Source organism: Perognathus longimembris, chromosome 28 (genome assembly GCF_023159225.1).
Source record: "Perognathus longimembris pacificus isolate PPM17 chromosome 28, ASM2315922v1, whole genome shotgun sequence".
In the NCBI taxonomy this organism is placed as follows: Eukaryota; Metazoa; Chordata; class Mammalia; order Rodentia; family Heteromyidae; genus Perognathus; species Perognathus longimembris.
Window position 1 is genome coordinate 33,631,805 of NC_063188.1, and position 14,076 is coordinate 33,645,880.

The 14,076-nt window shown below is 42.2% G+C and overlaps 2 protein-coding genes and 1 pseudogene across 3 annotated transcripts in view; 1 reads left to right on the forward strand and 2 right to left on the reverse strand.

Annotated features, from left to right (window-relative positions):
• Col4a6 (collagen type IV alpha 6 chain) overlaps positions 1-4,546 on the forward strand; it is a 287,163-nt gene extending 282,617 nt beyond the window's left edge. Inside the window, exons 43-45 of one of the 2 annotated variants that reach the window (XM_048336449.1) lie at positions 119-310; positions 1,516-1,802; positions 4,023-4,546. In XM_048336449.1, the coding sequence (XP_048192406.1) occupies positions 119-310; positions 1,516-1,802; positions 4,023-4,283 (740 nt within the window). In that variant the 3' untranslated portion in view covers positions 4,284-4,546. The remainder of the gene's footprint in view (positions 1-118; positions 311-1,515; positions 1,803-4,022) is intronic. The other variant, XM_048336450.1, reaches the window with a different exon arrangement.
• A 2,501-nt stretch (positions 4,547-7,047) lies between these two features.
• Positions 7,048-14,076, reverse strand: part of Atg4a (autophagy related 4A cysteine peptidase) — a 45,359-nt gene continuing 38,330 nt past the window's right edge. Inside the window, exons 10-13 of the mRNA XM_048336451.1 lie at positions 12,777-12,922; positions 10,724-10,780; positions 8,850-8,958; positions 7,048-7,946 (exon numbers count right to left, since the gene is read on the reverse strand). Of these exons, the coding sequence (XP_048192408.1) occupies positions 7,876-7,946; positions 8,850-8,958; positions 10,724-10,780; positions 12,777-12,922 (383 nt within the window). The 3' untranslated portion in view covers positions 7,048-7,875. The remainder of the gene's footprint in view (positions 7,947-8,849; positions 8,959-10,723; positions 10,781-12,776; positions 12,923-14,076) is intronic.
• LOC125344380 lies at positions 9,613-9,708 on the reverse strand (annotated as a pseudogene).

Below are 14,076 nucleotides of genomic sequence, written 5' to 3' on the forward strand. Positions count from 1 at the left end.
CCAAGGTCATCATAAGGATCAAGTGAGATAATGTGTTTAAACAGCATGCCTTACAGTGAGTGGCTGTATGTATCATCAGCTGCACCAAGCTCACCTTTTCTGCTCTCTTCCCCATTAGGAGTTCCAGGAAAGCAAGGCCCCTTGGGGAGGCCTGGGATACCTGGGCCCAGTGTACACGTGGGGTACACATTGGTGAAACACAGTCAGTCGGAGCAGGTGCCACAGTGCCCAATAGGGATGAGTCAACTGTGGGTGGGCTACAGCTTGCTGTTCGTGGAGGGACAGGAGAAAGCCCATAATCAGGACCTAGGTAAGTACCAGTTGTGATGGGCGGTCCTGGCCACAGGACTCCCCACAAGACCAAGACCTAACCTTGCTTCTCTCAGCCCTTTGAGTCCACTATGGGGTATTGAGTTAGAGCACCAGTTCTGAGTCAAGCCAACATGGGTTCAAATGCTAGCCATGTACCACAATACCATCTCTGAGCACTGTAGGAAGGGTTGAGTGAGATCTTCATGTTATTCAACCTCTCTAAGCTTCTACTTCCTCCTTACTGGCACAAAGCAATTCCAGTACCTGGCACATAGGGTGGCATAAGGAGTTCATGAATCACCTGATGTAAAATGCTTAGAAAAATATTTGGTGTTTATGCTTCCATTAAGTATTATTGATTAGTACTAACAACAATAACATGACCTTCAGGGCAATGATGATTGCTCGATAATTAAATGCATTAACTGTAGGCTTATTAAACCTTAAACACGGATTCAGTCTATTACATACTGATTTTACAAAGCCCAGCATTCCAATTAATTAGAGAGTGATTGTTCAGTTTATAAGAAGATTCTTCCTGATATCAAATTCCTTCAGTACATTTACAATAAGATTTGACCTGCAGGGTGGGGAATGTGGCTTAGTGGCAGAGTGGGTTCGATTCCTCAGTACCACATAAACAGAAAAAGTCAAAGTGGTGCTGTGGCTCAAATGGTGGAGTGTTAGCCTTGAGCACAGAGAGGCTCAAGGACAGAGCCCAGACCCTGAGTTCAAGTCCTAGGACCAGCAAGAGAGAGAGAGAGAGAGAGAGAGGGAGGGAGGGAGGGAGGGAGGGAGGGAGGGAGGGAAAGAAGGAAGGAAGGAAGGAAGGAAGGAAGGGAAAGAAAGAGAGAGAGAGAAAGAAAAAGAAAGAAAAGAAAGAAAGAAAGAAAGAAAGAAAGAAAGAAAGAAAGAAAGAAAGAGAAAGAAAGAAAGAAAGAAAGAAAGAAAGAAAGAAAGAAAGAAAGAAAGAAAGAAAGAAAGAAAGAAAGAAAGAAAGAAAGAAAGAAAGAAAGAAAGAAAGAAAGAAAGAAAGGGAAAGGGAAAGGAAGACAGATATTTGACCTGCAGGCTTCAGTGTAGAGACAGAGTCATGGGACTGTGAGAAGTGAAAAACTATAAACCCAGACAACTAGCTTGTCCAGTCCTGGTAGCCTTGAACCTAAGCCAGACCTTCCCTCTCTTTTTCCACCTTGTCTCCAGGATTTGCTGGCTCCTGCCTGCCTCGCTTCACCACCATGCCTTTTATCTACTGCAATATCAATGAAGTGTGCCACTATGCCAGGCGCAATGATAAATCTTACTGGCTCTCCACTACGGCTCCCATTCCCATGATGCCTGTAGGCCAGGCCCAGATTCCTCAGTACATCAGCCGCTGTTCTGTGTGTGAGGCACCCTCTCAAGCCATTGCTGTGCACAGCCAAGACATCACCATTCCGCAGTGTCCTCTGGGCTGGCGCAGCCTCTGGATCGGGTATTCCTTCCTCATGGTAAGGCCCTACCTACACTTCCCCTCCCCATAGGAAAGAAGCCAAAAGGGGGAGCTCTGAGAAGGTCCCTAAGACTGGTTCCTAGGCTCAAGAGATGCTGGATAGAAAGCAGAGTTTTAAAAGAAAGGGAAATGTTTGGTCTGGGCTTGGCTCATGCCTGTAATGCCAGTTTCTCAGGAGGTAGAGATCAGGACAATTGCAGCTTGTGGCCAATCCAGGCAAAAAGTAAGACTCCATCTCAACCAATAATCTAAGCACAATGGTTCACACCTGTGGCTCCAGGTGTGGCAGACCAGGATCCTAGTCTGAGACCTGATTATGCAAAAACGCAAAACCCTACTTGAAAAATAACTCTCAGCAAAAGGGGCTTGTGGTAAAGCACCTGCCTTAGCAAGAGAAAGGCACGAGTTCAAATCCAAATACTGTCAAGGAAAAAGAAGCCATGGTAGTTCTAAGGGTGCAATCAGTAGTTGGCACTCGGTGTTTGTGAAGTAAGTGACAGGCACAGATTCTCTCATTTCTATATGTCCTTCAGTGATGCACCAGCAAGAAGAGAACAAAGTACACTATGATCTGATGGGACAGTGAGGGAAATGCTGTCCTCGTTCTGGGCCACGTTGTACTTGCCCTAGTCAGGCTGCACATGGATCACACACTTCCAGAGCCCTCTGTCCACAGCTGTCTCACAAAAGGCTCACAAGAGAGTGTTACTAGGTCCTCACAGGAATTTTTTTCTGCCTTTCTGTTCTTGTGGGAAGGCTATGGTCAGCTGTGCTGTGTCTGGAAAGAAAAGAAGCATCCACTCTTTTCTACAGTAGCTGGTGAATAACTAGGAGATATTTTATCCAACCAAGTCAGGTTTGGAGCCAGAACAACTCCCCATAAAAACCAGGTATCACCATCTAGAGTGCTAGGTTTTGCCAAAGCTTTCTATGGGAAAAGAGAGGGGCCAGAGGCAAGGTGGTAAAGGAGGATCTGAAGAATTCATAATCAGTTATGCTCTGTCCATGTACATGGTACTTTATCCCAATGTGAGAGTCAGCTCACCTGTCATTCTGTCCTGTCCACCACCCAGACTGAGAAATACAGAGACATGGCTCCAAGCTTCCACAGGAGCACAACTCCTCTACTGTTCTGTAAGCATAGAGATGTGTATTTCAATTTTCTATCCTGATGGTCAAAATGAGGGAAACCTGGATGCTGCAATTACTAGGAAAGGGTCCCTTGAAAGGTCACCTGGTCATTTGGTGACCCTCACTGTCTCAAAGCACTAGGAAGTAAGGCTTTGTGTCTCCTTGGCCATTTGTTGACATGGGTATGTAATGCCTCCTTTATCTCCATGGTCCACATGAAAAGCCAATTGTGGTGAAGGGAGAAGGCCCAGGTGTAGAGAGGTGGGGGCTAGTTCATGAGTATCTTTGAAACTGAATGTGTCCATGAAGTGAGGCCTGAGACACTTAGGCCCAATATAGCTAGGACCCTCCCCCCCTTTTACTCAGCAGGAAACAAGCATTGAAAATAGAATTCCTAATGGAGGTAGCTCTGGGGTGAGAACTATTGATAGACAAGGTGCTAAGGGAAGGGCTGGGGTAGAAGCTATGTATGAAATCCTCAACACTCTTACCCTTCTTAGAAGACAGTGCACCGTAGACAAAAAGCTACTAGTGCAGTGATTCAGAATCCTACTGAGTTTAACTTTTTAATTTCATTATTGATTAGAAAGCCTCAGAAACTTGCTTTTCAAGTGCTCTACCACTGGAACCACACCCATAGTCCTTTTCTTTGTATTTGATTTCTGAGACAGAGTCTTGGTAACTTGGCCAGCACTGGCTTCAAACTCACAAACCTTCTGTCTCTGCCTCCCAAATATTACATGTCACCAATCTCAGCTGCTAGTGAGTTTTGCTTAATCCATATTTTATTTGTTCATGGAAATCAGGGCAGTATGGGGGGGGGGACATACATGTGAACTCAATGGGACAGGAACAATTGAAGAAACAAAGGTTGAGACATGGTCACAATGTGGCTTTGTGAGGTCACCAAGTATATAGGAGAGAGGCTGATCTAGGGTATGAGAGGCAATGTCTTCCCTTCAAGCTTTGTGGGCCCAAGGACTGGTACTTATGAAAGGGATGCATGTGCTCTCCTGGAGCCACTTAGTGGGCAGCATCTCCAGTGTTAGCCAGGTGCAGCTCCCACACGTGCCTCCTGTCGTTTCAGCACACTGCCGCTGGGGCTGAGGGGGGTGGCCAGTCCCTGGTTTCCCCAGGCTCCTGCCTCGAGGACTTCAGGGCTACGCCTTTCATCGAGTGCAGCGGCGCCCAAGGCACCTGCCACTACTTTGCCAACAAGTACAGTTTCTGGCTGACCACGGTGGAGGAGAGGCAGCAGTTTCGAGAAGATCCTGTGTCTGAGACACTGAAAACTGGGCAGCTACACACCCGGGTAAGCCGCTGCCAGGTGTGTATGAAAAGCCTGTAGGGTGGTGCCCGCCATGCTGCCCCTGCCCTACCCTTCCCTGCCCGGGGGTCACCTCAGAAGTTTAACAATCTGTGGAAGGAAGGCCTCAGCTCTTGTGCCTACCTGTCAAATAGATTGGACTGAACAACCAGACCCTAGACACCCCAGCCCTCAAGCCCAATAGCTGGGCCTTATTGTCCTGTCTCCAGCAACCTGGTGCTATTATTCCATTTGGATGTTTGCCTATGTATTCATGGATACCTCAGAAAGATTTGCTGGGTCATCATTTCCTTCCTTCCTTCCTTCCTTCCTTCCTTCCTTCCTTCCTTCCTTCCTTCCTTTCTTTCTTTCTTTCTTCTTTCTTCTTTTCTTTTTTTTTGGTGGTACTGGGATGCTAGACCAGTGCTCTACCACTTGAGCCACCCATATAGCCAGCCCTAGAGTCACCATTTTCTGTTAGCTCTCCTTATTGCCTTGCTCAGTAAGCTCTTCAGTGTAGCTGATATGTCCAGAGGTCCACTTTATATCCATATTATTTGGCTTAAGTCAGAACCTAATGTTTCCACATTAAAGAAAAATGTCTGGCTGAACTGTCATGGAAATCTCAAGTCTATATAAGGTCAGCTGTCATTACTGAAGGCCTTGTCTAGGGAGGCAGCAGAACTGGCAGGGGTGCCAAGCTGTAACCCTGGTGAAGCTTTGACTCTCTCCAGAGTGAGCAAGATTGTGCTCCATATTGCATACAGAGGTTAGAGAGCCAGGAGCTGAGAAGGACCCATTAACTTCATAGTCCCAACCAAATCACCTCCTCCTGATTAGTTTTCTTTTCTTTTTCTTTTCTTTTTTTTTTTTTTTTTTGCCAGTCCTGGGCCTTGGACTCAGGGCCTGAGCACTGTCCTTAGCTTCTTTTTGCTCAAGGCTAGCACTCTGCCACTTGAGCCACAGCGCCACTTCTGGCCATTTTCTATATATGTGGTGCTGGGGAATCGAACCCAGGGCTTCAGGTATACGAGGCAAGCGCTCTTGCCACTAGGCCATATTCCCAGCCCCTCCTGATTAGTTTTCTACTCCTCTAGAAGCAGAGAACCTGGCCTGGCTGGTCTAAAGTACACAAGGGGATGCAACAAATGGGGCCAGGTCCATACATGCAAATGAGAACTATTCATTTTTCTTGGCCCAGGATAGAGGTGACTTTTGTCACTGACTCCAGGAATAGAAAGGAAAATCCCATGGACCCATTGCTTACAAGTCCCTATGTATTCCAAATGCCGTCCAGATGTGTCCATGTGGCAAATCAAACCTGCCATGTGTTGAATCCTTTGCATTCTGAGGCTGAGACTCCCTATTCAAATGGTTATCCAGCTACTCTTTCACAGGTAGCCTTTTAAACTGCTTTAATATGTTGTTAAGACCTCATAAAAGTCTAGCACACACTTCTCATTCGCAGTCCTCAAGCATGGCCTGAGTTGCCTATTATGTACATTGTATTTTGTTTCGGGGGATTTGTTTTAATTACCAGTTTCCCAGAATACTGTATGTTGACATAATGTACTTCCTTTCAGGAGATTCTGTTTCCTTAAGTATTATGTAAACTGTGCCAACACAGACAAGACATACTCAGTATAATCCAAACTATTGTCACTGTCACCTCTTAGCTGACTAATAAACATGGTGTTGGCTTTGTAAATTGCAAATAAAATGAATGAAATCTAACTTTTGACTTGACCTTTTTTTCATGCAAACTCTCCTGCTATCCCTTCTCACTGCACTCTGTAATGAATGACTGAGGCAAGAACAACTTCGAAAATGATCAAAGACAAAGGGAAGTAAGAATCGTCTGCTGGCTAGCAGACCTAGAGTGTGCCTGAAGATAAGCCTACAACTACCTTTAAATCCAGCACTTGCTACACTAGAAAGGAGTTTCCATACTTCTGTTACCTCAGGATCTTTTTTAGATAAAATAGATAAATAGTAAAGAAAGTATGTGTATGCCTATATTTGATATGTATGAATATATTTAAACATATACATATATTTATATATGCATATAACATATCTTCTGTGAGAACAAATAAGAAATATTGGGGGTTTTCAGAAACGGGAGCTGACCTATTAGAAGGAAATACCTTACACTGAATAGTATTTTACACCTGAATTTTGAATACCTGTAATATGTTTTCTATTAAAGAAAAGGACATAACACAGAACCTAAAGTAACAAGTGATTTGATTGGTGCCACCTTCCGAACCCCAGATATTAGCTTCCTGTGTTCGGGTGGAGACCCATATGAAATCCAAAGAGAAGAGGGTAAGAGAGAAAAATAGGAATATACTTCTGGACATGATGAACACATACTTCAAAACAGGAAAGTTACCACTCCTAAAATGGTTTGGAATTGTGTTTAATCACAGATTAAATGTCACCACATGAACACTTTTTACTAAATATGGCTGTCAACCAACACAGAATATAATTCAAACAAGATTTATTTTTAATTCCTCAAACAAAAGTCTACCATCGTAGTGAGAAATTGGCAAGGCCAAGTCCAGCTTTCCACTTGTTTGTTTTTTTTTTTTTTTTTTTTTTTTGGCCAGTCCTGGGCCTTGGACTCAGGGCCTGAGCACTGTCCCTGGCTTCTTCCCGCTCAAGGCTAGCACTCTGCCACTTGAGCCACAGCGCCGCTTCTGGCCGTTTTCTGTATATGTGGTGCTGGGGAATCGAACCTAGGGCCTCGTGTATCCGAGGCAGGCACTCTTGCCACTAGGCTATATCCCCAGCCCTCCACTTGTTTTTGTAAATAAAGTTTTGTTGGATTACAGCCATGGTCAGTTGCATGCATGTTGTTTATGGCTGCTTTTGCCCAGAATTGAGTAATTCTGACAGAGGCCACATGATCTGAAAAATCTAAAATATTAACTATCTGACTTTTTACAGAAAAGAAATTTTCTGACTTCTAATTTCAGTGATCATGATTTGATTGAAGGACAAGGTAACATCTGACAGAAGTGTCCACAAGGATGGAGACAATGACCTATCAAATACAAAGCTTCCTCCAAATAGGAAGACAATCAAGAAGTGAATATTTGAAATCATTTTTGACAAATATTTTGATATAAATTATAATTACTTAAAATACATATTCAAATAATTTAAGAACATTTTTTTCTCCCTGATTCAGTTACTTCATTATTTGAGCAAGAGAACAGGTTGCTTTTTAGTATTTAGCTCCCAAGAGGTCACACCTGAAAGGATGAACACCAACATGACCATCTCTCATCTGCTGCTGATGAAGTGAGATGGGAGCTGCTGGGTGATTTGCAAACATTCTCATTTCAGTCATGGAAGACTTGTAGCCATGTATGACAAACTAGGAACGAAGGGACTCCTAATCATTTTGTTCCTAGACTCCATGATTGTACTATTTCTTTCTGGGAAGAATTGGTATCATTTGTTTGTTTTCTGAGAATGGCTAGTTGGCTCAGTCATGATTGCTATTGAGTTTGTATGCTGTTGGCATATCAGGCACTTGCTGACTAGAAAAGTTTTATGTAACAAGTTTATGTTCCTGTGGTGCCAGATGGAAGACAGAACTTCAAATTGAGTTCCCACTATTCTACACACTTAGAATCTCAAAATCTTCTTCCAGGTCAAAGTCCTCCAGTTGTTCAGTAGAATCAATGAATTCTATCAGAATACAGAAAGAAGAAAGTGGCAAAGTTTGACAGTTGGACTGATATGCTCAATCAACATTTTTCAGTCATTAAGACTACACGTTTTCATCACTTTGCTAAAGAAAGACCTTTTTATGGGTCATAGGGCTTGAACTCAGGGCCTGGGCATTGTCCTTGAGCTTTTTTCCCCTCAAGGATAGTACTCTAACCACTTTGATCCACAGCTCCACTTCCAGTTTTCTAGTGGTTAATTGGAGATAAGAGTCTCATGGACTTTCCTGCCCCAGCTGGCTTTGAAACATGATCTTCAGATATTAGCCTCCAGAGTAGCTAGGATTACAGGCCTGAGCCACCAGCACTAGCTAAGTAAGGCCTTTTTGATGAGACTTAAAATTACAACTACTGTCAAGTATTAAAATTTTTCCATAAAGACTCAAAATACGCAGATCCATTGCATGCACCTGGTCATAGTGATCCAAGACTGTAAGCCCTTAGTGGGAGCCTGGAGGAATTTTTTGATTTGTTTTTTATTTGTTGAGAAAAGGTTTTCTTACGTATCCCGGGCTGGTCTATACTTGGGTCCTCTTGCTTCACGTTTCAGAATGTTGGGATGATAGACATATACCAGCATGTCTGGCATCCAGGTACCTTTTGAATAACCCATGCTCTCTAATTTGTTATTCTGAACCATAGCATTAAAAAAGTCAATTTATCTTGATGTTGCATAGAACTTTGGCACTGAGCTAATGCCCTTTTTTATTAGTCTTTGAAATTGGCAGAAATCAACTCTTCTAAAATAATCAGAAACAGCATTCCTTCAGCCCAGCCAAGTAGAAATTTTGCTTTCCACAGAAAGCGTGAGCTATAGTTGCTTTATTGAAATCTGCTGTCTGAGAGTCCTCAAGCATCAGCTTACCTGCCCCAGTGGTTGTCACTTCTGGCTTCGATGGAGGCACAAATGGAGGCCAGTGTGATGGATGTTTCTGAACTAATTCAAACATCCTTAAATTTTCCTTCAGAATTTCCTGTGGAGACACAGACATAGTTGTAAATACTGCAGAGCCACATACTGCAGGATAATTCTGTCCAATTGACCATCAGTGAGCCCAAGCCCTGAGAGTGGCTTAATGATTGACAGGTGGAGAAATGCCTAACAAATACACCCATTCTGTCCTTGAACCATTGGAAGACCTCAGCTGACGTTAGTCTAGGTCATTAGCTGATGGAGCCCAGAACTCCATCCTGAGCCTCAGATACTCTGACAGTTGCACAGGCCCACCTCATATGAGTTGTTCCTGAAGTACTGGTTCTAAAATACTGTCACTGAATTAAATTAAATATTCCCCAAAAGAATACTGGTACACATTAGCATGGTTTCATTTATAATCCAACATTTAAAGTGTATGTCCTAATTTAAATGAGAGTCTTATAAAATTGTCATTTTGTTTTTAATTTTGATATCTATCATACAGTGTTGCTGCACTGTGGAATGTTAAGTGTTATCTTTAAAAATAATCCTGCATAAAAAAATGTTTCAGCAAATTGTTACCCAGGGTTCAGATCCAACTAGGGATATTAATATCCATCATTCATTTACTTGTGAAGAAAAATCTTCCCTCCCTTTTTTTTACAAGGCCCTGGTATTTAATCTCTCCAAATCCTTCTGTTTGGGAGAATATGAGATAGGAGAACACTTCACAAATTTGCACGTCCTCCTTTTGCAGGGACCATGCTAATCTTCTTGTTTCATTCCTTAGTATATGTACTATAAGCATTTATCAGTATCTTTCAACCACTGGGCATGTAGTAAGGGCTGATAATGAGATACACAGATAAGTCAGCAGATTACTAAAATAGTGAAATAATTCCATTTCCACATGACCACACAAAGAAAGAATGCTTCTATATGAATTCTAAAAGTTGTGGTCTTTTTAAGTTGTTGTGAATCTATATTTTACATAAATGAGGCAGCTAATAGAAGGGAAAGCCCTTGAAAGCATCAATAATGAAATGCATTAATGGAAAAGAGCCACTAGACAGAAAAAAATATTTTAGTTTCTTTAACCATCTCATATTGTGAATAGGGAAAACAAGAATTTCTTTACTCTATTGGGCAGTTTTACTTTGGTATTTTATGTGAAAGTGATAGAGTATTACCAGACTGTTTCATATGACTCATAGGCCTCAATGAGATGAAACATTAAATTGCATCACTAAGACTCATTTGTCTGGCATCAAACATGCTCAAAACAAAATATTTCCTTCATTTCTGTGTGCTATGCACAATTATTTTCTCCTGATAGTTTCTTTGTTACTTTAATTTCCTTTTCCTTTTTTTTGTGGTGGTACTGGGATTTGTGCTCTCACTTAGCATTTTCTCTCATGGGTAGCATTCTACCACTTGGGCCACCCCTACAGTTCCCTTAGTTTTGTTCTCTTGCAGTTAAATCTTATCAGACCAGATTTATGTTACTATGCAGAACAATCTTTAAACGGATTCATTGCCTGGCGGTAGCTCATACCTGTAATCCTAGCTACTCAGGCTGAGATCTGGGAATCAGAGTCCAAAGCCAACCTAAGCAGGAAAATCAGTGAGAGTCATCTCCAATTCATCACCGAAACGATACATGTGGATCTGTAGCTCAAGTGGTAGAGTGCCAGCCTCGAGAAAAAAAAATCTAAGGGACAGCATCGAGGTCATGAATTCAAGTCCTACTACTAGCACACACAGAAAAGGAATTACTGAGTAGCTTTCATTCTTTTAAGATTAAGAAAATCATACATCTTTACCTTCTGAACAAGGCTACACCAGCTATCAAAGTCTTTTTCTTCTTTGCAGAAAAATCCCTTGGGTAAAACAAAAGGACATAATTTAGTATTTCCCTTTGTATTGCACAGGATAGTTGTTGATCAGACTTAGGACATGGGTCACTTTCTTTGGATATATCTTCCTAGTGATGGAGAAAGACTAGCTGGCTTTCTCTCACATTGCCTCCTGTGGTCATACATATTGTCATTCACTCGCTCTCACTCTCATTCTCCTCCTGTTTCTCTGACTCATACTGCCTGTCCTTCTCCATTCCAGTCCCTTTTCCTTCGTGCTGTGAGATTGTTGAACTTGGAGATCAGTTTCCACAGCAAGAGGTTAGTTCTACCATATTCTGTGCACAAAGACCTAGGATACAGAATATGTTTTAAATGAACAAAGGACAAACAGTACTTTTCACTAGAGGTAATACTTGAAATAATGTCTTTGATCTTCAAAAACTATGTACTAGGAGAGAGAAAACCAGGAATCCCCTTCACCATCCTTACAGCCATTCCATAGTAGTAGAATACTGGTTTAAAACAAGAGGGAGACTCTCATCTCTGTCACAGCTCTGTCTCTTCTCAACTCTGATATTTGGGTCACATGGGAAGAGAGAAAGCAAACAGGCCTCAGAACCACTGGCTACATCACAGACAGATGCCCAGTATTGACTGTGTGTGTTTATCATAATCATACGTCCAGAGGAAATCTTGCAACTTCTTGCATTATGTACATCAAGAAATGGGCACTTGGTCCTAAGGCTCCAACGCAGGGCCTGGGCACTATCTCTAAGCTTTGTTTGTTCAGGGCTAGCACTCTACCACTTGAGCCACAGCCCAACTTACAGCTTGGAGAAAAGAGTTTCATGGAGTTTTCCTACTCAGGCTGGCTTTGAACTGCAATCCTCAGACCTCAGCCTCCTGACTACCTAGGATTACATGCACGAGCCACCAGTGCCTGGCTTAAATAAACTACTTAGGAAATAAGCTGAAGAACAAAGAATACAAGCATATATGCTGTTAAACCTTCTATTTAAATATAATGACTGCTAATAGCCTAGTACATTGCACATCAGTGTGTATTCATTTACATACCTGTGCCTCATTTATAAGTAAAATTGGAATCCTAATGTTTTTTGTTGTACTTGGACATACCATGTGTGCTTCATTATTTTATTAACATTTCAAAATATTCTTTAAAAGTCTACGTTAGGGGCTGGGGATATGGCCTAGTGGCAAGGGTGCTCGCCTCGTATACATTAGGTCCTGGGTTCAATTCCCCAGCACCACATATACAGAAAATGGCCAGAAGGGGCGCTGTGGCTCAAGTGGCAGAGTGCTAGCCTTGAGCAAAAAGAAGCCAGGGACAGTGCTCAGGCCCTGAGTCCAAGGCCCAGGACTGACCAAAAAAAAAAAAAAAAAAAAAAGTCTATGTTAAATTCGAATTCTTTTAATCATTTCTCTAAAAACAGTCTCTAAATTTTTATGATTTCAAATAAAGTCACATTAATGTGCTTGAAAAACAAGAAATAGGCACTGTCCATGTAGGGGGATTTAACCCCTTCTCCATCCTTTCTCATGTCCCACCTTACTCCTGTGTGAAGCATAGTTTGAGGACAAGAAGAAAAAGCAGACAAGTTGGTACTACTAGTAATAACATACATAGAATGTTTACAATGCATTAGGTCCAATGCTAGTATCTTACACATACTGCACCTCATGCGCCCCTGCTAGGAAGGAACTTTTGTTTCCTCATTGTAGACAGATGAGAAGACTGAAGATCACAAAGATTAAATGGCTCTAACTCTACAACCAGTAAGTGGAAAACCTTAGCTCTAACTCATTTCCCATCCCTTCCATTTCCATTTCATTTTCTTTCCTTCCCTTGCCTAGTTCAATACATCATGATGCCTCCCACAAGGATGGGAAATAAACACACACTTGTCATGCTACTTGACAACTTGGAAAGCTCCCAGGGAACCAATTGGTAACAGGATGGTCTATTTTCCAGTACACCTAACCTTTAGCTACCTACCAGTGCAACAGATGGATCCAAGTTGAGGATGTTCATTCGCTGTGGGGACTGCAGGCAATGAAAAGTCTGGTCATCAACAGTTCCATTTTCCTCAGTGTCAACAAAGGTCTGAGTTGTATGAGGGTCCAGGAAGATGAGCTCATTACCTGATTGGACAAAATATGCTTAAACTCTGAAGCCCACTGGCCCTGTTCCACTGCTATCCTGGAGAGGAGGCCTCCTGCTTCTCCTAACCCTTCCCTGGTGACAATGACAATGAGATGACAGGAAGCCTGAAGCCAAATGAGCATGCTTGAAAAAAATCTAATCATTAAAAGAAAAGATTTTCCCTAGCTCTTACATCTCCTCAAAGTCCAAGTCCAAAAGCAGAAAGTGACAGGTTTGGAGAAAGGAGGGAATGGGATACTGCAGATGACATGGCAGGCTCGGTGAGCAGCAGTAGCAAAGAGACGACAGTAGTCATTAGGTTGTTTGCCCAAGTGCTAACTGGGGCATTTTCTGCCTCTTTCGACATTGGAAAACATCTTTATATCATCTATGCTCAGCAATACACTTGGCCTACAAAAGAAATTCTACCCACATGGAACAGGGATGCTAAATTGCCAGACACAAAAATTCAATGAGCTGAGGAGGTAACAAGTTTGGTAAGAAATGTACTCACTGCCTTACATATGAAACTGTAACTCCTCTGTACATTACTTTGACAATAAATAAATTAATTTTTTAAAATTCAATGAGTTCGTTCCTAGTCTCGATTAGCAAGAAGGTTATATTCACTATAAGCAAGATAGTCAATTCCTGTCACAAAGCACTGCTTTTGTTACATTAATATCAGCACAGATGCATGTCACTGGGAAATCTTACTGGAAAATGACTGTTCTGTGGTGCTAGGATGTAACCCAGGGCCTTGCACATGATAGGCAAGTGCTCTACCACTGAGCTTCACCCCCAGTCTGGAATAACCGTCTTTCACATACAAGAGAACAGGCTTATCCTCAAATGACCTGGAAAGAGTTTGAGATAATAAAATTTCAACCTTGAACTCATATTTAAAGAATAGAGAGTTCCTATTGCTTAGGGGATAGAAGAACCTAAAGGGGAAGCACATGTCACTCTCCAAGTCTGAGGTCATCTGATTGAGTCTCTGTATCCTCAACTATGTCAAGAAAGAGAATGCCCTAAAGACCTTCCCTGGAATGGCTCCCAGGAGGGCACATCTATTCTGCCAACATCTGCTCTGGTGGCAAAGTATATGTTCCTGCTGTATGATAAAATTTTTTCATGAAAGTCAAACCAGTTA